The following is a 23,361-nucleotide window of genomic DNA, read 5'->3' as shown; positions in this document are numbered from 1 at the left end:
GTTTGTTTTGATGGTGGCTGACCGTAAATGGCTTAGCTCCATAAACCTACTGGTAGATGAAGCTACTTGAACTTCACCTACGTCATCTTCATAGTTCCTCCGGACTTCCATCCTATCATTATCTTTCTACTCAGCTACTGTTAGTTTGTTCTTCCTTCCTTACGCAGGTACTTCTTTCTCGTCCCGTCTCTTCCTCACTTCATCTCCCTTTCATCCCCCTATCATCCTGCCTTACATCTCTCAAGCAACAGCACAGTTGCGCCGTACATATTACTGGGCTTTACCTACTTCACTTCATTGTGATACATCAATTGGAACTCGAAACAACACATAAATTGACACTGTACTGGCGAACCTGTGCTTCCCATTCTTCCCACGGAGCCCGAATGTCGAATCGCGTCCAAAACGGCCGTATCGGCAAACAGACGACTCCGTACAAGAAGCGTTATCCTGCCCATGCCGAGCCATACTTCTTCAAACCTACACCCGAAAACCGCCGTCTGCACTCTTACAACAAGGCGCGTTACGTCTTCAACTTCTCCGAATGGAATGGCAAAACCATCCACGAGCTAGCCTACGAGCATCGAGACCGCGGCCAAGCCTTCCTACTTTGGATACTTGGCGAAAAGTTTGATCTAGCAAGTCGTCCTGACCTTGTCATCGCCCTGCGCTCCCTTCATTCTGGCTGGTATACAGATTTTCTGTTTCCGTACATTGCTGATGGACTCGCTAAGCGAGGGTTCAAAAGGGGGACCATACGCGGCTCGAAGTACGAGATCGCCATGTTTCCCAAGCATCTCAATCCCAATCTACAAGTTTACATATCGTCAGAGAAGACACCATTCGACAACTTTTTCGACATGGAGTCGCCTCACAAGGCGTCGCAATGGGCGAAAGATAAACCGGAAGTAATTTTCGATGCAGAGCCCCTTTCTGCGCTGCGACCTGAGGTGACGAACGTGGAACAAGGGGGAAGTTGGGATACGTACCCGATACGGGTATCTTTCTATGGAGTGCCGATTCGAATAGAACGCCTGTTCCTTGATGACCCAGAGAAGAAGGGCTCCTATCTCACCATAGCACCCTGCGGTATACGTGGAGATGGGGAAGAGCAGTTTCTGTATCTCACTATGAAGCTCGATGAAAAGGGAAGAACACCGAACGAGATGCTGGGCATGCTGGGGCTTCCTTACCACTTCTCCGGCGCTTTACACAGCACAGAAGACGTCGACTTGGAGGACACTCATTTCGAGAAGGTTGAAGACGAATTTGCCATTAGGACTGGCCTTCGTTTTGAGATGATGTGCTTTATCGTTGCAGTTGACGAGGGCAAGATATCTGTTAAGCCAGATTGGAAGAATCCGCAGTCCTTGAAGGATGGATGGAATCGCGAAACGATGCACATGACTCTGCAGGAAGGTGTTGAACCGCCAGTGGTTGGAGAGAAGTACCTGGCCAAGGGCATTATTCCGCCACCATACCGCGGTAGATGGGCAAAGGGATTTGATTGGAAACATAATCTGCTGCCGGATGGAATTTGGAAGGCTTGTGCGTTTGATCGCATCGCCAAGTAAGTTATCGCTATGTCATTTTTCTACAAAGTATTGGAGGGGTAGCTCTTGGAGTTGTGAGGTGCATCAGGTCTTTGTCCCACGTTCCGCATGTGAGGGGTCAATGTTCATCCATGAAACCATAGCCGCTTTCGTGTGCGTGTCTTATACTGCTGTGAAACAAAGCCAGGTTGATGTCTTAACCTGTTCATTAGGCAACTTTTTAAAGCTGAACCTTTGTCTCTGCTGCTTTCCCATATAACCGCCCCCTTTATCGCAGAAATTTATTCGCTCCATTACCTATTCAACACAGTTATCTTCCTCTCAAACATAGCCGGAAATGTCGGACCGAATCCAGCACGGCCGCGTCGAGAAGTCTCCAGGCAAACCACATCAATATGATCAATGGCTTCAACAGATAGTGTTTCCACGGCACAATAAAGGGTATACCTTCCGCCCCACGGAGGAGAACAGGCGCCAAGTTCCTGAGAACAAAGATCGATACTTTTTCGACTTCGGCAGCTGGCGTGGCTCCTCGATTAAAGACCTCGCCCATGACTGGGATGGAGAGAGCTTTCTGACTAACTTTGTGCTTGGCGAGAAGTTCGATTTGGAAGGTCGACCCAGCCTCATCACGGCTCTCCGTTCGTTGGATGTCAACTATTACTGCGATGATTGGAAAGTTGGAGCGAAGGTACTAGAACGAGGATTTACGCGGACCTTGAGAAAGGGCTCTCACTTCTACTTTAGCAGTCTCGCAGAAGATTCCAGAGTACTGCTGTCTTGTGATGAGACAAAGTATGATCAGTTCATCCATGTAACTTATCCTCCGCCTGAGCATTGGACAAGAGAGAAGACTCCTTCATTTGGGGGCGGCGTAAAGATGCCGGATGTGATTCTAGAAACGGCCACATTCGAGGAAACACTGTTTAGTGAGCTCAATGAGGCTGACCGAGAAGAGTTGGCACGATTCCCAGTACACCTCTCTTTCCACGGCATGCCCATCAGGCTAGAGCGGCTATTTCTCGACAAGCCAGACATGAAAGCGACATACCTGACTATAGCACCGTTCGGCTTCAAGAGCAGCTCGAGTAAAACACATCCCCATTATCTCACAATGCGTCTCAACGAAGAAGGCCAAGATGAGGATTGGGCCGAGAAGCTACTCGGACTGCCCCATCACTTCTTCGGTGCCTACGTCAACGGCGAAACGGAGGATCTTACGTGCGCCCATATCAAGCTTATACAAGCAAGCGAAATCGAGGCTGGATTTCGCTTCGAAGTCCATGGTAACGTCGTGACATCTGAAAGGGGTCGTATTGAGCTAGATTGGAAGGGCATTCCGTATTATCGGTATGGATCTAGAAGATATGCATCACCCAAGATTCCTTATCTGAAATACTTGCAAGAAGAATTAGATCTTCCAGTTGGACCAAACCACATTCGTGGGATAATTACACGGTGGGACAACCGGGAATTTAGTTGTAGAGAAGATCGTCTCGAGCATGCGATATGGAGACGCTGTGCTTCCGAACTGGAGAAAACGAAATGAAGATCGAGCTCTTGTAGCGCACTGATGTATCATTTTAGTTGTATCAATATAAACACTTACCTTCCAAACTACAGCCTACCCTCTATCCTCTCTCCCATCTAACCAGCTCGTACAATTCACACACCTCTTCGCCTTCTCGCTGATATACTTCCTGCAAAACCGACATTTGACCTGCTTTTTGACGATGTTATCCCCGCTGCCCCTCGAATACGCCAGCGCCACAACCCAAAGCGCCAGCGCCACGACCAGAAACCTGACAATCTTGTCCAAAAACTCGCCGTAAGCTAGTACGACGGCGCCATCGTCGACAGCCTGCTTAGGGGTGTTGTAGCCATTGGAGATGGTGGTGTTGTAGTTGGGCCCGGATTGCAGGATGGCGAATTTGGCGTCGAGGTTGCGGGAGAGGAAGGGGAGGAGCGAGATTATGGGGAGGATGATGGAGGAGACGAGGGAGTTTGCGACGGCGGTGAAGGCGGCTGCGAGGCTGGGTTGTGAGTTAGTATGGCTTATGTGGATTTTGTCTTGTTAGATGGAAGTGACATACATCAGTCCAACGGCTACTTCGAGCACGTTGTCGCGTAGGGCGAAGTTGCTGAAGCTGTCCCAGGCACTCGCGGTTCGCCTTCGGATCCCCTGTTCTGCATCGCGGAGGGTTTGGTGTGTGTTTTCATCTAAGCGCGGCATGATGGTACTATAGGGCGTTGAGATGGTAGGGTAGGGTGTCACGATGTGTAAGGATGTGGTGCATGGGTGGTGAAAGCTGGAGTCGCGTCTCAGGTGACGACGTCATGCCGACCGACGCGTAGTGCGCGTAACCTTGGAAGGTTCGCACTAGGCACGCGCATCAGGCTTGTACGAGCACGCCCACGGTCACATTGGCATCTTTGAAGCATACAATTGCCATCGGATATGTTCAGCAGCGTTGACTGTAATGAACATCCCCCTTTCGTTGGTAGTTGTGGCGATGTGATCATCTCCACTCCAACGCCTCCCGAAACCCAGTTTACTCCACGCGTAAGCTTCCCCAGGCTGTGGTCCACTTAGCGAGACGCCAGATGGATCGGCTTTCCTTATTATCATTGCCCTGCGTCGCAGACAGCCAGGCGGCTGCAGCGCTGCGCACGACATATCCAGATTCTCCGACATGACGACGTCTTGCACATCATGCCATGCACACGGCGAACACCACATCCTTCACGATCTCGATCGCGAACAGGCGTCGCACACCCAACCTCACATTTATCTTATCCAGCCACCAATCCGCGCCGTGGGTCTCCGAATACCGACCCCACAGAGTCGGCCCTTCTACACAGGAAGCCACTCTCCTCCCGAAGACAGGCCACATGCCCAACCCACACCCCACCCCACCGTCGTAACGAGGAAACCACCAAAAAAGATTTAGACCCCGCCTGTCGCAATCACAATCACGCCAGGCAGCCTCATGATTCAGTACCATCGTCAACTATGCCGACCCCGGATCAAAGCCCTCCGCCGCCTATCTCGCGCCGCGTGACCCTGTGCGGCACGCCATAGTAAGATCGCCGTCCTATCTGTAAGGGTCAAAAGGGTACATCGTCCAAAACGCAGGGTCTTGCCATCCGAAGCGGATGGAAAAGCGTGGACATGACAAGTGGTCACGATACATCAGGTCATGTTGTATCAACTTTGGGAAAGGTAAGCTGTGTACATGTGTAGATCTCTTCGCGTAAAGCACACCAAAAAAAGATGCGCGGTGCAAAATACCCTTTTTCTGCGATATTGTCGGCACGCTGCGCTTCGTGAATGGAGGAAGTGAGGGGTAAAGAATCCGAAAACGTGGTTGGTGAAGCTGATGGATATATGCCGGTAGATGTTTCTTGGGCACACTTGCTCATGCAACATGCGCAGTGCACGAGGCTGCATGCAAGATACAGAACAAAGCGGTATGGCTAGTCCTTGTTGGAGTAATGGCAGACGAAAATCACGACTTGGTCTGCTGCAGGCAATCGTGAGGCTGAACGGAAAGAGGAGAAAGAAAAAAATTGAGTTGGCTGGTACGATAAGATTATCTTCGCCTCTGTAGCGGTGGTGCCGGGAGACCCGATTATTCTTGCTGTGACAGTCGCCGCGGAGGTTTTTCGGATGGTTTAGGGTTGGAGCGGTAAGCGCGCGAAAGAGGGATGTTCGCTGCTGGCGTGTGGAGGGGTAATTTGGGCGCTGTTGGTGGTTTTTCGCTATCGTGGGTTATGCGGCGTGAGGTCACGGTACTGCACGCTTGTCTCTTAGTCTGCAGTAGTCGCGTTTTCGGGTGGGGGATGGTTGCGTGTGCTCGACTCAGTATATCGCCGACGGAGCTTGTCAATGGAAGGGGTTGGCCCGTTGCGTTTGATGAGGTCGTCATAGCAATATCACCGAGCCAAGTGCGAAGGAGGGGATGAAGCCTGAAGATATTATGAAGTGGAATTTGTTTGTTGTTCGATCGCTATCATGCTGCCGCGGCACGCAATGCAGTACAGTATGTGTAAATGCTCAGTAAAACACCGCCCAATGCGTGTAACCATAAAAATGCAAGCCCGTGGTATACCAAAAACGCCTTCCAATGCTGTGTGTAAAGTCAAAAAGCCACCAACGCCGCGCAATGCTGTGTATCCAACCCCTACCCCATGATGCACCTTTTTCTCTATCCCGCCGTACTACCGTGCTACAAGATCGACTCTCCCGTTACCGAGTCGACTCGTGCTCTTGATTTTGATCGGGTCGATGACCTCCGGCGTTCTGCGCCGTCCTTGGGCTTCCTAGTCTTTGCGCGACGTAGCGCAGGAACATCCTCCTCTTCAGATTCGTCTACAGTGAACAGGTCCGGGCTGGGTTCTCTCCATGAGTGGCGATGACCCGATAGTGTGCGCGAGTACCGGCGACGGTTTTGCTGCTTGCGGGTTGCGAGATCCTGTGCGCGGCCTCGTGATGGTTCAGTGATTCTGATCCGTGGAGGGCTGAGCTGAGACACGACTTGTGGCGTGTCGTTCAATCGATCGTCGTCCAGCCCCATGAAAGACTCCTCCTCGTCCTCTTCGTAGATGGTAGGCGCGTGGTACTGAGTGTGGAGCTGGCTGTGGTTGTGCTTGACATATCGGGTCCACTTGTTGGCGAGGTTGGACTTGAACTTGGAAGACTTGGTGGTGCGCGGTCCTTCCTGGACGTCGATGCCTGCGCTCAGGGACAGCTCGTACGGGTCGTCGGCCTCAGTGATGGGTGGTGAGATGAAGTGCGAGAAGGGGTCTTCGTCGATGTCCGGAAGATCGTTTTCATTAGTGTCGTCGCTGCCGTTCTCGACCCATGGTGGGAAGGAGTAGGCGCGAGGGGTGCTTCGTAGATAGGAAGGCATTATTAAGAGGAAGTCCTTGAATTTCCGAAGGAGCGATGAACGTCGAACAGGCAGTGATGGCTTAGCGCTTGATTCAACCTTGACAAAGGCGATGTGACCGAGAATGGTGTTCGTTCCCCCGGCTCCTGGCCGGTCCTTCCTGAAACAGCAGCTCGCGAACGCTCGGTGAAGAGAGTTCACAAGTGGTGCTGGTAGGAGATTTTGGTAGTAGGTTCGCCAGTGGTGAGCGGCGCACGCAAGCTATATATGCGTGACTTTGGGTAGGCGTCTGGAAGAGTCACGAGTGGGCGGCGTGGGAGAGGCGACGAATATGAGACAATGCGAGTGCTGCCTGGGAGGTGTTTGCCTGGGAGAGGGCAATGCAAGAAGCGACAGTTAGTAGGAACCGTGGTTTATCCTCCGCGAGATGTCTGGGTACGGGATGCATATTCTGGAGGATTCCTTGGGTACTTATGTTGACAGGCGAGCGAAGCAGCCGGAAGAGGTGCCCTGCATGTGCAGTGCATGCGCATTAGCGTGCGGTGTGGATGAGAAGCTTAGTGCAGCGTGAGCAGAATAGGTAAGGATCCCAGGGCGCAAAGGAATGGGTGACAGGCAGAGTGATGGCGGGCGGGCCACATGAGATGGTTGGCGGCACACCATCTCGGTGTAGGATGACCTGCAGGCTGCACGCGCGCATTGGCCACTAGGTGTTGCGGACTCGACGGCCGTTAATGCAGGACTGACGATCCATGGAGTGCCGCTAGATATCAAACTATGGCCAGAGACTGAACAGCGCGATCGTGCAAATTGCAGCGAGCCGTCACGACGACTGGCGACACTAGGCGTCGAGGGTGGAGCCAAAGGCCCGAAGACACTACGCAGTCACGATACAGCGCTAGCGGCGGGGCAGATCACACCAGCATACCATCACAACCTCGACGTTCCCACTCAGCCTCATTTCAGGCTTGCCTCTTTTGGTCCATCATACACCCTCTTCTGCTCACACGCCGCTCGCTCGCGTCGCTGAGAGGCCACGACGGAACTGCTTAGAGTCCCGCTACATCCGCCCTGCCACGCTCGTCGTGAGCATGACGAGGCTGCTTGCGTGAACCTTTGTTCTGTGCCTGCAGCCGACGCTCGACTACACCGAACCCGGTGGCGTTCCTCCAGAAATGTTTCATGGAATGGTCATGGATAGGGTTTCAGCTCCGTGGATGATTCAGCTGATGCGGCTCCAATACACCACACTGACAGACTACATTAACTTTGGATCACCGTGACAATTGCCACTATTGAAGCCTGGCACCGTGGTCTGCCTACACGGAGCATTACCCGTATCATTCGACAACCTGGGATAACGCGGCAGCACCTCCCGGCTCCACTATCCAGTTCTCCATTATTTTGAGATTTCTACTGTTTTCCCAGATTCCTCCTTACAACCGCGATACGGCCCGATTTTGCTTGGGCTCTACAAAAGATGGAATGACGTAGTTTCGCATACACACGACCCTCCTGTTGGGCTTTGTAATGTTACAGTCACCGTTTTCTGACGTTGCGGTCAACGTCGACGATAGTCGGACACTGCAGACGTGGGTAACGCGGTTCCCGGGCGCCAATTTGGGCGTGCGCCTCAATATCTGACTAAGAACTCTATCTCGCCCACCGCAGTGTCATCTGAACCCTGATGCCGCCTGACGAGTCGGAGTCGCCTGCATTCTTGAATTTCAATGCGTCCCGCTCGCTAATGCTAGCAGACGAAGTCTTGGGAGCTCACGTTCAGCTCTCGAGACGAACTTTTGTGCGCCTCATGGCTGTTCATGTTCCAAATGATGTTCGGCGTGCACGAGTCTGTCGCGGCTGAGTATCCAAGAACGCTACCTTGTTGGGTGACTAGGACCCAGATGTGACAATCTCGGCTCCTCTTTCCAGATGCTACTACAAGTCGCTTACGCCATTAATGAACTGCTTCGACACGGGATTGGACGCTTCTACAGTTTCTCTCCTAATGCGAACCAAACAACGTTCACGAATAGAAGCTCATCGTTTTCCTTCGAAGCGTGTAGTCTTCCCTGGCATGTCGGCTTCTAGGCGTCGTTATTCGCAGCGCTTCCTCCCTTGACTGCATCACGTCTTACCAGATCTGGTGGACTACAACACAGCATGCCCTAGTAGCGCTCTCTACACAATCTGCTTTTTTTCCATTCAAATCATTGGGTCCTTAGTCTACACAAATCGACCGATGCAGTGGCACGCGTACCGTGATCTACCACTCACCGCTGGGACGACCCCAGCAAGACTAGATTTCTTCACAACCGACGTCTACATCCTCGCAGAGTCCGTCCCTCAACGTCCTTCACGATGCATCTCCAAAGCCATTCACCGCCCTACACCGCCCTTTCCGCCATGCCTTCCGCGATACGATCTACGAGGCGCGAGCGCCCGGGAGCTAAAGTCGCTCGCTAGCCTACAAATCCCCAGCAGGGATTCCCCAAACCGTCAGACCTGCATTTGTACCAAGGAAGAAACACCATACCTGTGGGTCTGCAACAACTCGGACGCTTTTGTTCCAGGTTTCTTGAAACAAACATCGGACCAGCATCGGTCCACCTCGGACTTTTTATGACGCGCGCCTACAGTTACGGGCTCGCGTTTCGGCGAGGCGACGAAAAGTTCGAACGAGATGATCATTGGACCGCCTGCCTCGTTTCGATTCCGTCTCCGTTCGTACATACGAGGCGCTCACCGCTGGTGTTCCTGCACCAAAGCCCGACACACCGTGCCGATAGCGACTTCCATAGTGTTGAATGCCGGCATTTGTACCAGCGCTGACAGATTTCCAGTCGCCTTGACTGGATGCCGACGCCGGTGCCAGGGATCCTGTCTGTGGGGTGCATGGTTGAGATGAGCCCCGCCGTCTCTTCGAATTCTGCAACACCACGGACTCTGATCCGACTAATCGCCCCTCTCGATCCGAAATCTAGTTGAGATGCGCGCGCGTACTGACTGCCCCTATCCTCGCACCCAATGCATGTCCTTGGTACAACGAGGCTCTCACCGACTACGTCACTTCCTTTACCGTCTATGTTTGGGTATACTCTTCTCCGCGGGTCAATGCGATAGTAAGCGCTTCTGAGAAAGACTTCATCAAAATTACCCCGCTCCTCCCACACGGAAAAAAATTAATGGTGTACGCGTGTTCCGCGTGACACCATCGACATGGTGCGGGAATGCCGGGCCTGCAAGTAGTCAATCAGCTGCAATGGCAGAGCAAACGTGAGGGCTGCAACAACCAGAGGAGACAAGGAAAAAGAAAAGGAGAATAAGCTTCGTCCTAAACGCTTCGTCGTAACATGTCGGAATCAGCAATTGCGTATACCCATGCCCATTACCCCAGCTACGTCACCTGGCACACGCGTTGCACTCACGATCGTCGCGTTAAACTCTTGTCTCTTTATTCTTTGCTCTTGTACCCAATCACAAAAGTGCACGCAGACCCCCCTCGTTCAAGAAACGCCGTTCCAAACGCCGCGATCAATGGGTATAGTACATGCCAGATGCTAAGATCCGATGCCAATCTCATATCCAAGCATCACCTCTGTTGATGCTCCCTCCCATCCCCGATTTCCGCCCGTTGAGATCATGAAGTTGCACGTTGGGTCGAGGTATAGCTGCGATATGACGCCGGTGCGGTGTCCGGGGACAATGAAAAAGGGTGTAGCGGCCGCGCCGGCTTTCGGTCCCGCGTCGTTGTGGGCGAGGTCGTAGAGACGAAGGATGTCGTATGATGCGCTGGTACATGTTAGTGCTTGTCTCACGTCACGTCACGGCACGTATCTATGTGTGCGCGTGTGAGGGGGAGGTGAGCTTACCAAATTAGATGTCGCCCATTGGGCATAGCCCGAACTGCGCTCACTGCACCACTGACGCTGGGGAACCGGAATGTGCGTCGCGGCTCTCGTAGACTCTTGTGCAGACTGTACTCGTCCACTGTTCCGTTTCGCCGGCCAGCGTAGATGAAGTTGCCGTCTGGTGACCAGCATGCGTTCATGCACCACGGTGGTGTGTTTCGCGGGGGTGTGATGCGTGCGACGGGGTTTGGTTGCCGGCGGTCCCAGATACGCAATGTGCCGTCCATTGACGCGTCCATAAAGGTCGTTTCAGATGAAGCAGGCTGCTCGGTCTGGTTTGCGGAAGCAATCGTGGACTGTTCTAGATCCTCTCCATGGGGCAGGCCGTTGGAAGTGCCATTGAGCTGCGCATCTGTAGTTCCATTCGCTGCTGGTTGGTTCTCAGCATCTACTGGGGCTTCCTTCGCTTGATCCGCAGCTTGCTCCTCGGGTGCTTGTACAGGACCGCCCATGTCCATCATGTCCATGTCAGCATTGGCGTCGTCGTCCGCTTGTTGTATGCCGTTCGCGATGGCTCTGGAGAACTCGTCCTCGTCGTCGTCACCACCGAAGGAAGGAAGAGTGGCCGAGAGGTTGTTTTCCTGGCCGTCACCGAACAAAGAGTCCTGGTCCTTGTCTCCAAACAGCGAGTCGTCAGGAGATCCCTGAGCATCCTCAGTACCTTCTTCTTTGGGTATCACGGGCTTTATATCGGCGCCGTTCGCGAGGGCGCCGTTGGTTCGAGGTCGGGCGGAGTTGTTGGAGGAGAAGGTGCCGTTCGAGGTAGGAAGGGTTTCGGTATCCTGAGGTATGGGTAGGGTAGACATCGGACGTTGCTCGATTGCGGATATCTGTCCTCCGCTCGTCTCGAATTTCCTCTTAACGCTTCCAGTGTTCAAGTCCCAGTCATTGATAGTCTTGTCCCAACTACCACTCAATACCGACGTCTCGTCCTGCGACAGTGTCAAGACCGACACGGCTGAGGTGTGGTTTTTGAGTGTGTGTATCCGCGTTCCTTCTTGATGGCGCACCGACTGCAGGTTTATGCCTCCCGAGTCCAGACCCGACAACAGCCATAGCGCTTGGTGGTGTACTGCGAGCGAGTACACAGGGGACAAGCTCTCGGCTGCGGCACTGTCCTCATTCTCCCAGTATGAGAGAAGCACGCCCGCCTTGGTGACCGAGTCAACGAAAGGGTGTCGCTGGGCCACGGTCAGGGCAAGCTTGCCGTTGGCTGTGTCCACCCAATTGAACTTTCGTATATAGCCGTCTGCGCCTCCACTGAAGACCCATCGCATGTCCGGTGTGGCGGTGATGGCATTGATTGAGGTGCTATGCGGTGCGGCGATGGTGGGTATGATGTCGTAGATAGGCGCATTCAAGGCCTCCTGTCGCACGCTCGGGTGGAAGGGCAGGTTTCCGAGCACGCCCGAAGCCGCCGCACGAGGGCTGGGTGATGTGAGGGTAACAGAGGGGTTGCCATCTGCTTGTCCAGCTGTACCGCCATTGGATATGCTGTTGCGCGGTCGCTGCGAAGGGCTGTCGGGCTCGTCCTGGTCCTGATCTTGGTCCTGGTCTTCATCGTCGTTGTCGTTGTCTCCGTCTGCATCGTCGTCGTCATTATCGCCGTCGTCAGCATCGTCGCCCTCTTCCTCCTCGTCTACATCCATGGCATCGTTCTCCTCCTGCTCATCTTCCTCCTCGGCGGAGCCTGTTGCGCGCGGTCAGCTGGCAGCTCCTCCGAGCGTCGTAGGGATATTTACTGGCGCCATTCTCGTAGTCGTCCTCCTCATTCATACTGTCTCCATGAGCATGGGCTAATTAGCACGTGCTCAGCGGATGCACTGCTACGTCGCGTCGAGTGGATGCGCCGATGTTCGCGTTGGGGAACATGGATGAGGCTCGGCCTCGCGTCATTCTCCCGAACGGCGCCATTCCTGCTCGGGACTAGTCAGTCCAGAAGCCAACTGGTCCAAATGAACTCCAAATCCCCGGCCAGCACCTGTGCAACGTACAACACCGACCCATTTCTATTGGCTGATACTGTACACGTTTGTCCCCTTCTTTGGATGCTGACGGTTCGGCATAGCCGGGGGTGAGATGTTGTAGTCGCCACACGCAGCAGCAGTGCCTACAATAAACGTTATCACACCAACACGTCCGTCCTCGTTCAAGGCGACCTTTTCCGAGATTTTACAACCCAGGACCCTCGCAAAGTCTTCGCGAGATACACAGAACGTACGAAAACAGACCTGTAAACTTCAACAGTTGTCTACCTCCTTTTTCCTGTGTTGTCTTATCCAGCCTGATTGAGAGACCTCATCATCCTTACTATGGCCTCCGGTCCTGTCTCCTGGAATGATCATGTCGGGAACCAGTTTCGCTCTTGGCGTAAGATTCCGCAGCCACCAGGCTGGCATCGGTGTTCAGCATTGTTACCCCTACCTAAGTCTTTGCCTCCTTAATGATTTGGCCCCCGCACCTGTCGCGCTGGCTCACTCTGCGATATCTTGATAGGTTTCCCAAATAATGTCTTGTCATCTGATGGCCACCGGTTTTCCCCTCAACCTTCTTAAGCATGGAAGACCCCCGCGCCCCGCTGTTGTTCTGATATCCCGTTCTTCTGGCCTCTCTTGTATGCGAACCCTCTTTCTTCCAGCCTTTCGTTCTTCGATCGCTTCGATTTACTACTCATCATTCTGACATCCTGTGGAGTGTGATGGAGGACACTGCGCTCTTGATCGATCAGCGATCGTTGGTCTTCACCAAAGAGAGTGATGTTCACGAGCGCGATCTGGGACCTACGAATCCCACCGAAGGAGCCAAAATCGCTTTGAAGCGTGACTTTCCATGGCTTGAGTTCATGTATCACACTGCAGTACTCGCCATAGTTGGTATCCTTCTGTGGATACACATCATCGGACTCTTTTGGAGGGATTTCAAGATCAAAAACCAGAAACGGCAGAACATGGAACTCATGGCATTTCAGGTCGCGTCCAAGGCTCACGAGTTGCTGATGCTCGCATCACTATCCATGATTGTCTTTCACTACATGCGAAGACTGCTGGTCGGGCGAAACGGTATTCCCTTCGGACTCGTCAATGCACTTCATGTCACAGGCTCGCCCAGCATGCTGTTCAAGTGGTCATTCTGGGCGGGGTGGAGGCGTCACCTCCCATTCGGAGGCTTGTTGTTTCTCACCTGTATCTTTTCGCTGACTTTAGGACCGTCATCCGCGATCACGATGATTCCTTCGCTTGAGTGGTACGATATGAAGAACGCTTTTCCAGCCAACGGCTCAACCGTCCTCTACAACGCAACTGCAGCCAAAATCTGGCCAACTGTCTTCAATAACTCAATGGACACAAATCAAACTGCTCGTTGCCTCCAAGATCCATTCACGTCACCATTAAACCTACACTGCCCGTCGGCAGGGTTCATCGATATCTATAAATGGGTATTTATCTCCAGTTTTTGGGACATAACATGTTTTCAATGCTGAAACTATTCAGTTTATCAGTTTCACGAAGACTGGATCACGCGATGACTTGCTCTTCACAGATCTACGTGCGAGCAGCGTTCAACGGAAGGTCTCCATCAAGACTGGCAATGACCCAGAGGGCGGCTGGGCCTACACCACCGTCGTCACAGAGCTGAGCTCGAGAACACTCGGTACATTTTATAACTATGCAAGACACAACAATGCCGGCGGTACTAGAGACATGGCATATCCCCGATTGCGCATCAAAGCGGACACTCCAATACACCAGCCCATCGTCTATGTGAAGTGTAGCCTCTCTATGTGGACCCAAGTCCCGGATCGACTACGCGTCCCATTTCCGAACATCGATAGGTCACAGGCATGGGGGCAGGAGGCATTGCATCCCGAAGCTGAGACACAATACGCCAAGTCTAACGATACCATCTTTGATCGGCTACCGAGTAAAAACGCGAGGTTCAAATGGTACAAAAACAACAACGGGGATTTGTCATCATCGCTACTTGCGTTGGCAATCATCCCTGTCTCGGCCAAAAACTCAACAAAAGACAGATACCCATCCACTGCCACTGTGGCATGCTCAACTGATGCAAGGTGGGTCTCTAGCGATGCATATTACCAGCCCAAGAACTCGACCACTGTCTCGAGCAACGTTTCTGATGCACTCTCCGAGACCGAATGGAAACCCGAAAAAGCACTCCTCACCAAGTTGGGCATATCAGAAAACCCACTCGACCTGAGGCTCGACTGGGCGCATTTTCTGAACCGAAAACAAAGCGAGTGGCTAGCCGACAACTCTTCCTCCAGTGTCAGTGGCATGGCCCGGTTCCTCAATACTGCCATCATCCGCCCTAAACAAGAAGAGAACCGAATTACGGCGTTCTATGCGCCTAATATGACGACCCCAGACACGGGCGGCGCATTCGAAGAGGCAATAGCGATGCTGGTGGGAACTGTGCTTGTGGACGGCATAGCGCGAAGCATGTCTAGATTATCCTCTTTTGTCAAAACTAACGCCACCGCTGACGTGGTAACAAGACTTGAAACCTTTCTTCCCTCGGGTGAAAGGCTTTTCAAGTGGAATCCAGACAGCTACGTTCCCGATTTTTACTCAGTTCGCATCACACTCGATTCCTACGGATACGGATACGGTCTCCAGAACACGGCCGTCTGGGCAGCCATGATTGTCCTGCTGCTCTTTGCGCTGATGTTGATTGTGCATATAGCATTTGTAGGCTATTCTGTCGCTAGGGGACGGTACTACGGTGGCGAGTGCTGGGAGGACGTAGCGGAGCTTATCGCGTTGGCAATGAATTCGGCGCCGAGCGAGAAGTTGTACGGCACGAGTGCGGGTGTGGAGCGCGTCGATACATGGAGGAGTTTGGTCAGGATCCAGGAGACAGGCGACCAACATCTGGAATTGTGTGTCGTGGATGGACAGCGGGAGGATGGAGAGACGGTAAAGGTCGGGAAGAAGTACTTGTAACCAGAGTGTTTGCTCGTAATTAGGTCGACACGATAACGTAGTTGAGGCCTAGATGCACTAGTCATTGACAGTGGTATATTCTGGGTTTGTTTAATTGGATGTATCGTCGCGAAGGAGTTTAGAGATCAAGGGTTTGCAGCCACAATCGGAGACGCGACACGAAATAGTAATTGAATGGTTTGGGCGGAGTTTCTTTCTAGTACTCCGACGTAAAATTTACAAGTAGAAAATTCTTATTTCCATTGAGAATATGAGCGTAAGTGGATATAGCTCCAACCTTTTATCGGCAAGATGAGGAGATCCAGCGTCTGGGTCTGCCGATATGGATGGTGATAGTAGAGACCCACTTCCAATATCACGGTACAGCACCGGGATAGCCGATATGTTGATCCTGACGGCTCGCTGCGATAGTTATTTTTGATACCAACGAAAAGACGCATTGTCTGAGTAAGGAAAATGCGGCGACCTTCGGTACTTACAGCAAGTTCTTGCGAAGTTGCTTGACTCAAGTAGTAGGCGTGTCAACGCATGGGGCCGCTTCCCCGAACTTGCGGGTTCAGGCCGCCAGCGAGGCTGACCGGCCAGCGGCCCCCATGGCCATGAGGCAGCCTGGCAACCTGTCCTTGGGTTGGAAATTTGCGGCTGAGTTCTGTGCGACAGAGCTTGTATCAGTTGGTGTTTCTAAACATTGAGGAGAGAAGAAAGGCGATGTTGATGAGATGTCGGTAAAGAGCTGCAGAGCCGCAGAGCCGCGCAGGATGCGGGCACCCGCAGACACCCCGCTTAAACTGCCTAAGGAGGGCCTCTGCAAAATCATCCAGCGCGTAGCCCATCGTTTGGAAACACACGGTGCACGGTGATATGGACTATGAGAGCACTTGTAAGCTCGACCGGTGAGAGCGTCGTGTTCGTGGTTCTACCTGAGAGGCAAATGATGACATGCCGCCTCGCCACTCCACGCTTATTGTGCCGCAACATAGGCATACGCCTCATGCTCCTTACATTTCAGCAACCCCAACTCCTTCAACCACTCAAAAAGGATCGCGATGCCGGTTCTCAAGCTTGTGCCACGTTCCACGTCTGTTGCACTGCCCTACGCGCCGAGGCATGGTTGGTCCAGAGCGGCGTGATTGGATTCCCGACCCATAATCCTGTAGCCGCCGAAGGCACCTCTTGCATGGTTTCATAGCCAGGCTGGTGCGGCGATCATGCAGTCTTCACGACTGCGCCGCAATATTTGCTCCGACCATGTACTGCATATGCCCGAAACTTGTACTCTGGAACAGAGTACTAACTCCCACATCCTCTCACGTTCTGCGTGTGTGCGAAACGTCAAGTGACTCCCTCAACCATGGCGACACCCACACCATCCCCCACATCGAAACATTTCAACCTAACGACCACTCAAGAGGAGAATGCAATCGAAACGGACCTGGCCCTTCCTGGCATCAAGCGTGGTATTGCCATTGGAGTAGCGTGTTCCGTATCGATCGTCGTTATCGCCATTCTTGCTTTCTTTGCGATCAGACGAAGGAACCGTGTGCTGGCTCGGAGAGCACGGCTCCAGACCACAAAGAGAGAGTCGATGGATGCCGAAGCAGGACCACAGGAGAAAGCTTGGTATTTTACACCCGCGTCATCACCACCGCTGCCAACACCACCACCGCTGCTTGTTGAAGCCGATGCTCGGATTATCTACGAATTGGATGCAGGCCAGATACCAGAACTGCACGGCGATACTGCTGCGCAAGAAGTAGAGGGAAATGGCAACATTCACGCCACGTCAGAAGCGGAAGAACTGTACGTTCGGAAGCTTGAGCAATGGAGGACTTGGAGCATGGCACTGGAGCCGGATACAAGGACTCGTACCACCGAACCCGTACGTGCTCCTGTACCGCTACTCATGGTCTCACCACCTGAGGCTTCTCCTGGTGAAGTCTCGCCGTTGCAGCGCTTGTCGAGGGACTACACCCCGCAGGACGGCTCGCCAGTATCACCGCCTCCAAATGTTCATTTTCCATCGGGTCATCGCGAGTACACCAACCATTGAGAGAGCGAAATTTCCAAGATTGGCTTCCCCGCTAGGAAAGCGCGAAAGAACGTATTTTGATTCGTAACGACATAAGATGCTAGCGGACCGTCAACACGACGCTTTCTTATCCTCGATACTCTTCGAATCGACGTGGTACCGATCGTCTTCGTCATCGATTGGCGAGTCCGGGAAGAGCCGCTCCCCAGTGCCTTTCTTTTCGTCGTTTGGAAGGACTTCGGAACCTGGTAATTCTGCAGCAAAGAGTCGACGATCACCAACGGCCTCCACGGGAACAACAGGACTGGCGAGTTCAGAAGCGCTCTTCTCGCTATTACACCCAGCCTCCATCTCCGCTGGCCCGAGGGCTCCACATTCGCTCCCCTTCGTCGCATTCTCCAAGTCGTACGAACTTTGTGACAGGGTGCTCTTCCGGCGTATTCCAGCTCGTCTTCGACGCACGCAAAACCAGCCGCCCAGTAGAAGTAGTATGACAGCAACGGCGACTGCTGCGCCGATACCAGCGCTCGCGCCAACGCCCAGACCGCCATTCCAGATTCTAAGACTGCGGGCGCTGAAGCAGAGGCTTGCGTCGAGGTTGAAGAAGGAAGAGAGGTTTGCGAAGATTGTGATGCATCGGCCGGTGATGGTCTCCCGGGAGGACCCGGTGTTGGTGGCGTTGGAGTTGGTGCAGGTGTAGTTGAGCTTCCGTCGTCGTCGTCATCATCGTCCCTGTCCTTGCGGTCTTTCTCTGTCTCGGTCGGGAGCGGCACAGTCGGATCTGTGGATGTCGACATGGCGGATATCACGATGATAGATGTATATATAGTAAGAAGACTGCCAGAGCGCACGTCGACAATTGTACAATAATGTGAGCTTCTAGTGACCAATTTTGGGAATACCTTCAAAATCAATTGCACTTGCTACACCCCACCTACATATGAACATCAGCGTCCCAGGACAATGGGCATCGACGACGACACCTCATCCATGTTTTCGCGTTCAAGCATCGGCAGAGTCGCGGCACCCATCGCTCATTCGCAGACGGCCCTAATAGCGCGTCGATTCCGCCGGCTCAGCCTCGTCTCCTCACGAAAACTTCGGTCAATTGTCATCTTGGCCTTACCTGCTACAGGCCTGACTTTTCCGTGCCTTGATGTTGGGTCTCGATAGGCCAATGACTTTGATGCTCCCATGTAAGATGGGAGACGCGTCCATCGGGGCTCCGCTGTGCTGTCGAGTTCGCCAAGCTGCGGAGGCCATCGCCGCGTAGTCATCAACTACCGATCCATTCGACCAAAGTTTGGAATTATCTTGCGCATAGAATGAATAACATTTCTGCGTGGCGACTTTTGTGTAGTGGTGTGCTTCGGGCTGCGCACAGTAGATATGTATGTATGCAGGAGCTCCTGAGAACTAAGAAACCTCACGGGCCAGCCGCTACATCATGCAGAGCTAATGACATCGACCCAGGAACTGGAATTGGCGATGCTGGGCCTAAGTCGAAAGTTTTGCCATTCATGGACAAGCCGATGCACAACACGTGGAGTCTCAGGCATCGCTATGATCACGCCGATTAGGTTCACGATATTGGGTTCATGGAAATGCGCGCAAATTGCCATGAGATGTATGACACCTATCTCTTTAGAGGAAAATCAGCGACCTGACGGCGAGGAGATGGTTCGAGTCAGTGCTGCGAAGCGTGTATGGTCCACATGTCGGCGCCATCGGAAGCGAGTCCGTCCCGTCCGCGGTGTCCCCTCCAGCCTCCCCGCCCCATCGCGTTGCACGCCGTTCAACGTGCCTCGACGCCGTCGCTCGCTCTATGCAAATGCTCCTCCTCTCAACCGATCATACAAACCGAATGCTGCCCAAGCAAGAAAATCAGCGAAATCTTTGACGCCGCGCGTCTGACTGGACTCTGGACCGGGCTGCAGACTGCAGCTCTCGCAATCGCTTTGCGGGACGCATCTACTGTGAGATTTTACGGTACACCCAAAGTTTCGAGTACATTAGCACGTGGTCTACGTACAGGGACAGATGCCTCGGGATGCTGCTGATTCGCTATTGCTGTCTGAGTAAGCAAGGGCCATGGAAAGTATCACTACCACCGTAGTGCCCGCGGAACAAAGCCGGTCGAGAACTCCTAGGGGGAAGAAACTAGATCGACATGAATTATACTTTCAGCCATCCCCAAGGTAGTCATCATTACCGCATAGGATATTGTGCCATCTCGAGAGCACGGTGGACTAAGATCGATCTTTGGCGGTGCGCCCATACACTTGCATCAGCTTCTGCCGCGGGATGAATGCCACAGGGTCTCTTCCGTGGCCTACAAGCATGCTATCAATCCGATAGACTCTTGTGCGGCTCTTCTGGATGGTCGATCAGCTAGATTGGTGCCTGCGCCTGCCCTTGCAGGTGATGGGGACGAAGAGGCCGTCAGCTAGCGCAGAGCGGCACACCCGCACTTCTTCAATAGCGCGACATTTGAATGGGGAATCCCTTCGATAATCGTCTGAGTAATTGCATGTTGAAAAGGTGATCTGGCGACACACAACACAATGGCAGAGGTTGGCAGAGAACCATGATACGTCGACGGCGCGCCTGAAACCAAACACCAGAGATCCAAAGGTCTGGAAGGAATGTTGTTTTTCGTTCCGGATTCATGTTCTGGCATTAAGAGCTAGCTTCGCACGTCAGTTAGGGTTACCGGTCTGATGGAAGAGTCTAATACTACCGCCCAAAGTCCTGACGAAAGACGCCACACAACGGCTGACCGAGAGATAATAAGGGGATCCACCGGGTCTATTGCGCATTCATCGTGCATATCCCACAGGCCACTCGCCCCCGTAAGACTACGCCGGTTGCGGCCCGACCTCTACGTGGATTCATATGCCTTCGGGCTCCTCTACACAGATTGTTGCGGATCTTACCTTCATTTCACATTGAAACCACTGAGACCTTGCATTATGGCAAGCCAGAACTCCAACCCCAACGCAGACCCCGTCTTCTTCGGTGGTATAGAAGTCGACATCACTCAGTTCGATTTCAGCGACCATACTTCGAAGGTCAACAGTCTTACGATAACATGCGCAGTCTTCATCGCTCTGGTGGTATTGACTGTTGGTCTCCGCCTCTTCGCAAGAGCGAAATACGTCGGCCATATCTTCATAGACGATTGTGCGGGCCCACCTACTCTCTCACAAAGGTCCCAGCTGATATATGACAGTCCTTATCATTTGCGCCGCCATCTTCACTGTTGCTCTGGCTGCAGTGTGTATCGCTGGTAAGCAGCAGGTACTTCGAGTGTGGACTCCAGCTAACGATATGTTAGCAACCCAATATGGCCTCGGGCGACACATTTGGCTCCTACCCATGTTGACACTCTTCGACACTTTGAAGGACTGTATATTGGTAGGTGCCAAGCTTTCATTGGGTGTCGTATCCTGGATATGGCGATTGTCATGAATGTTGAAAATGGACTTGTTGAGCTGTCACAACTAACGCGCTGTAGTATCTCTTCATCTGTCAAATCCTATACGCCTTTGCTATTGCGTTGACGAAGATCGCCATCATATCGTCGTACCTGCGTTTCATCCACGACAAGACCTTCCGCATCTGGATGTACGCGATATCTGTGTGCATCGTCGGTCTATGGATTTCGGGTAAGACAAGCCACAGTTCCCGACACGTGACATGTGCTGAAGTACTGTTAGGAATCTTCGTCACCATCTTCCAATGCCGTCCGGTCCAAGGAGCGTGGGACTTCACCCTCGAACCAGTGTGCGTCGACTACGTCACCTATCTATACGCCAGCTCCGCCGTTAATGTCGCGACGGATCTTCTCCTTTGCGCGCTACCTATCCCTCATATCTGGAGGCTGAACATGCCAAAGAGGCAACGAATCGTCCTATGTGTGCTACTCGCAGGAGGCGCAAGGTATGTGTAGACGGCAGGTCATCCAACTTTGCTAACCTTTGATAGCGCAAGCATATTGGGCATTGTCCGTATTGCCTTCTTGGACCGTTTACGCGTCCTGGATGTTACCTGTAAGTATTCTTTCGATGTGAGGATCATGATGGAGGGTGTCTTTGGGTGCAGCAAGCAGAGCACGAACTGCTATACCTGCCACCAACAGAAATCGCATTGATGTCGGCTATTCCACTCGAACATGAGAGCTAACAAATATACAGATCAGAGCGTCGAGTGCGTAATTATGTCGGTAGGCGAGTGCAGTCTGGGAATCATATCCGTCAGCATTGCTGCTCTTCGTCCAATGGCACGGCAGTTCTTCCCTAACGCGATGCGAAACTCTCCCTCTTCCTCGTCCAAGCCACGCGAAGCAGGACACGTTCGCCTCGAACACATACCCTCAAGCCAGGACAAGGATCAGTTCACATCGGAAAGCAAACATGATCTGTCAGGTTCATACGGATCGCATACACAAGTCTCTTGCTAGTCATCCATGTACAATCTAGACCACGTTTAAAAACCTCCGTACGGCTTCCCACCTCGCATCCCGTCCCCAAATGCTGCATTGTCGATGTATACTGCAGGGATACTATGAAAGGTTGAATGGTGACTTCGCGAGTCTTCTGCGAACATAGCACAGGCAACGTGAGCTTCATTGGACACAAAGAGTCCAGCGAAGCTTATGTTACCAGTACTACATTTGAATCCTTGGCTGCGTTCCTGACCTAGAAGAGAAACAGGAATGACGAAAGTCCTTGGAGGTTGTCAAGCTCTCGAGACAGGCGACCAAGAGCGGGACGGAACGCCTTGTTCAGCTGACCGCCAAGAAAGCCAAGCCGTCAGCCCAATCTCGCGCTTTTCCATGGCTGGCTAAACAACGATTGTAATTGGTCCAACACCCTCACGACGTCACAGACCATTACCAGAATCGCGTCAAGCTGAAAGCAGGCTGTGTTGGCGATCTTACTCTGCGCGCGCAGGCTGTGTACAGCGTTAAGGCGTCCACGGCGTAATTCATGAAGCACACCGCTTGTGGCCTGAATACATAAATGCGATGCGTCGCGCCTCCTTTCCATGTGCATACAACTTATCAAATCTGCCTCAAGGTTACACCAAAGACTCATTGCGGCGGCTCATACATCAACCAGTCACCCTTGATCTACTCATCAGTCTATAAAACCCTACCTAAAACCCATTGCCCCCTTCACAACTCTCCATCTTCAAACTACAAGCTTGCAAATCTACCCCAAACATCACCACCATGAAGTACACAGCAGCAACCACTCTTCTCCTCGCGACCATGGCGCTCGCCAGCCCAGCACCCGTCGCCAACCCAGACGCGGTAGCTGAAACCCAACTCATCGGATCTCGCGCCCAATTCCGCGAAGCGCTTGCCGCACGCGACACCCTAGTTATGCCAGAAGTTCAACTCGAAGAACGAGCCAGCAGCAGCGGCGGCAAAGGAGGAAGCAAGGGTGGAAAGGGCACTGGTGGAAAAAACACCACCGAAAGCGCGGCGTCCGACATGCTTTCACCAAGTCGCGCTCTGCAGATCACTGCACTGGGTCTGGGCGTTGTGGAGGTTGTGAGACTCTGGGGTTAGACGACGCGAGCGAGATGAAGCTATACGGGTTGAGAGCAAGGTGGCTATCATTGTATTTGGAGGAGAGAGGCGGAGTTTGATGTGGTCACGAAACTTTACTGAGCGATGGAGTCATGTTTGCATGTTATTGTATGATATTGGAGTTCGATACCACGGCATTCGGAAATCAATATGGAGTTCACAACACCACAACCTTCTACTTGCAGGCTAAGCTTAAGGCGCCCGCTACGTCACCCCGCATGTGTGCCACAGCGATCAAGTTTCCACACCTGACACGACAAGTCCAAGCACCGGACTTCAAGGACTGATGCCGATGGTATTGACCCGGATCGGTGAGCTCAGTGTTTGTTGTTCACTGAGTGATTTACTCCATCGTTGGGATGATCATTTCAGTAAACAGGCATAGCCACGGTGTGGCGGTGTTGATCGAAGGA

General features: G+C 52.8%; 8 protein-coding genes across 8 annotated transcripts; 5 read left to right on the top strand and 3 right to left on the bottom strand.

The window, feature by feature from the left end:
* Window positions 1-386: 386 nt before the first annotated feature.
* On the top strand, window positions 387-1,574 carry J4E78_005817 (uncharacterized protein; the record flags this gene model as incomplete). The annotated part of the gene is made up of 1 exon (XM_049366433.1): window positions 387-1,574. The coding sequence occupies one exon, from the start codon at window positions 387-389 to the stop codon at window positions 1,572-1,574; it is 1,188 nt and encodes a 395-aa protein (XP_049222159.1).
* A 316-nt stretch (window positions 1,575-1,890) lies between these two features.
* On the top strand, window positions 1,891-3,127 carry J4E78_005816 (uncharacterized protein; the record flags this gene model as incomplete). Its single annotated transcript, XM_049366432.1, has 2 exons — window positions 1,891-2,839; window positions 3,039-3,127. The coding sequence occupies 2 exons, from the start codon at window positions 1,891-1,893 to the stop codon at window positions 3,125-3,127; spliced, it is 1,038 nt and encodes a 345-aa protein (XP_049222158.1).
* A 50-nt stretch (window positions 3,128-3,177) lies between these two features.
* Window positions 3,178-3,786, bottom strand: J4E78_005815 (uncharacterized protein; the record flags this gene model as incomplete). The annotated part of the gene is made up of 2 exons (XM_049366431.1): window positions 3,178-3,586; window positions 3,647-3,786. The coding sequence occupies 2 exons, from the start codon at window positions 3,784-3,786 to the stop codon at window positions 3,178-3,180; spliced, it is 549 nt and encodes a 182-aa protein (XP_049222157.1).
* Window positions 3,787-5,782: 1,996 nt separating this feature from the next.
* Window positions 5,783-6,466, bottom strand: J4E78_005814 (uncharacterized protein; the record flags this gene model as incomplete). Its single annotated transcript, XM_049366430.1, has 1 exon — window positions 5,783-6,466. The coding sequence occupies one exon, from the start codon at window positions 6,464-6,466 to the stop codon at window positions 5,783-5,785; it is 684 nt and encodes a 227-aa protein (XP_049222156.1).
* Window positions 6,467-10,005: 3,539 nt separating this feature from the next.
* Window positions 10,006-12,132, bottom strand: J4E78_005813 (uncharacterized protein; the record flags this gene model as incomplete). The annotated part of the gene is made up of 3 exons (XM_049366429.1): window positions 10,006-10,237; window positions 10,318-12,046; window positions 12,099-12,132. 3 exons carry the CDS (start codon window positions 12,130-12,132, stop codon window positions 10,006-10,008), a joined length of 1,995 nt encoding a protein of 664 aa, XP_049222155.1.
* A 922-nt stretch (window positions 12,133-13,054) lies between these two features.
* Window positions 13,055-15,320, top strand: J4E78_005812 (uncharacterized protein; the record flags this gene model as incomplete). The annotated part of the gene is made up of 2 exons (XM_049366428.1): window positions 13,055-13,639; window positions 13,848-15,320. The coding sequence occupies 2 exons, from the start codon at window positions 13,055-13,057 to the stop codon at window positions 15,318-15,320; spliced, it is 2,058 nt and encodes a 685-aa protein (XP_049222154.1).
* A 5,001-nt stretch (window positions 15,321-20,321) lies between these two features.
* Window positions 20,322-21,301, top strand: J4E78_005811 (uncharacterized protein; the record flags this gene model as incomplete). The annotated part of the gene is made up of 5 exons (XM_049366427.1): window positions 20,322-20,532; window positions 20,582-20,638; window positions 20,687-20,766; window positions 20,867-21,017; window positions 21,069-21,301. The coding sequence occupies 5 exons, from the start codon at window positions 20,322-20,324 to the stop codon at window positions 21,299-21,301; spliced, it is 732 nt and encodes a 243-aa protein (XP_049222153.1).
* A 1,284-nt stretch (window positions 21,302-22,585) lies between these two features.
* On the top strand, window positions 22,586-23,235 carry J4E78_005810 (uncharacterized protein; the record flags this gene model as incomplete). Its single annotated transcript, XM_049366426.1, has 2 exons — window positions 22,586-22,909; window positions 23,134-23,235. 2 exons carry the CDS (start codon window positions 22,586-22,588, stop codon window positions 23,233-23,235), a joined length of 426 nt encoding a protein of 141 aa, XP_049222152.1.
* Window positions 23,236-23,361: the final 126 nt, after the last annotated feature.

This window comes from Alternaria triticimaculans (genome assembly GCF_023758025.1).
Source record: "Alternaria triticimaculans strain BMP 0046 chromosome Unknown scaffold_7, whole genome shotgun sequence".
Taxonomy (NCBI): domain Eukaryota; kingdom Fungi; phylum Ascomycota; class Dothideomycetes; order Pleosporales; family Pleosporaceae; genus Alternaria; species Alternaria triticimaculans.
This window is presented reverse-complemented; position numbering and strand designations above follow the sequence as displayed.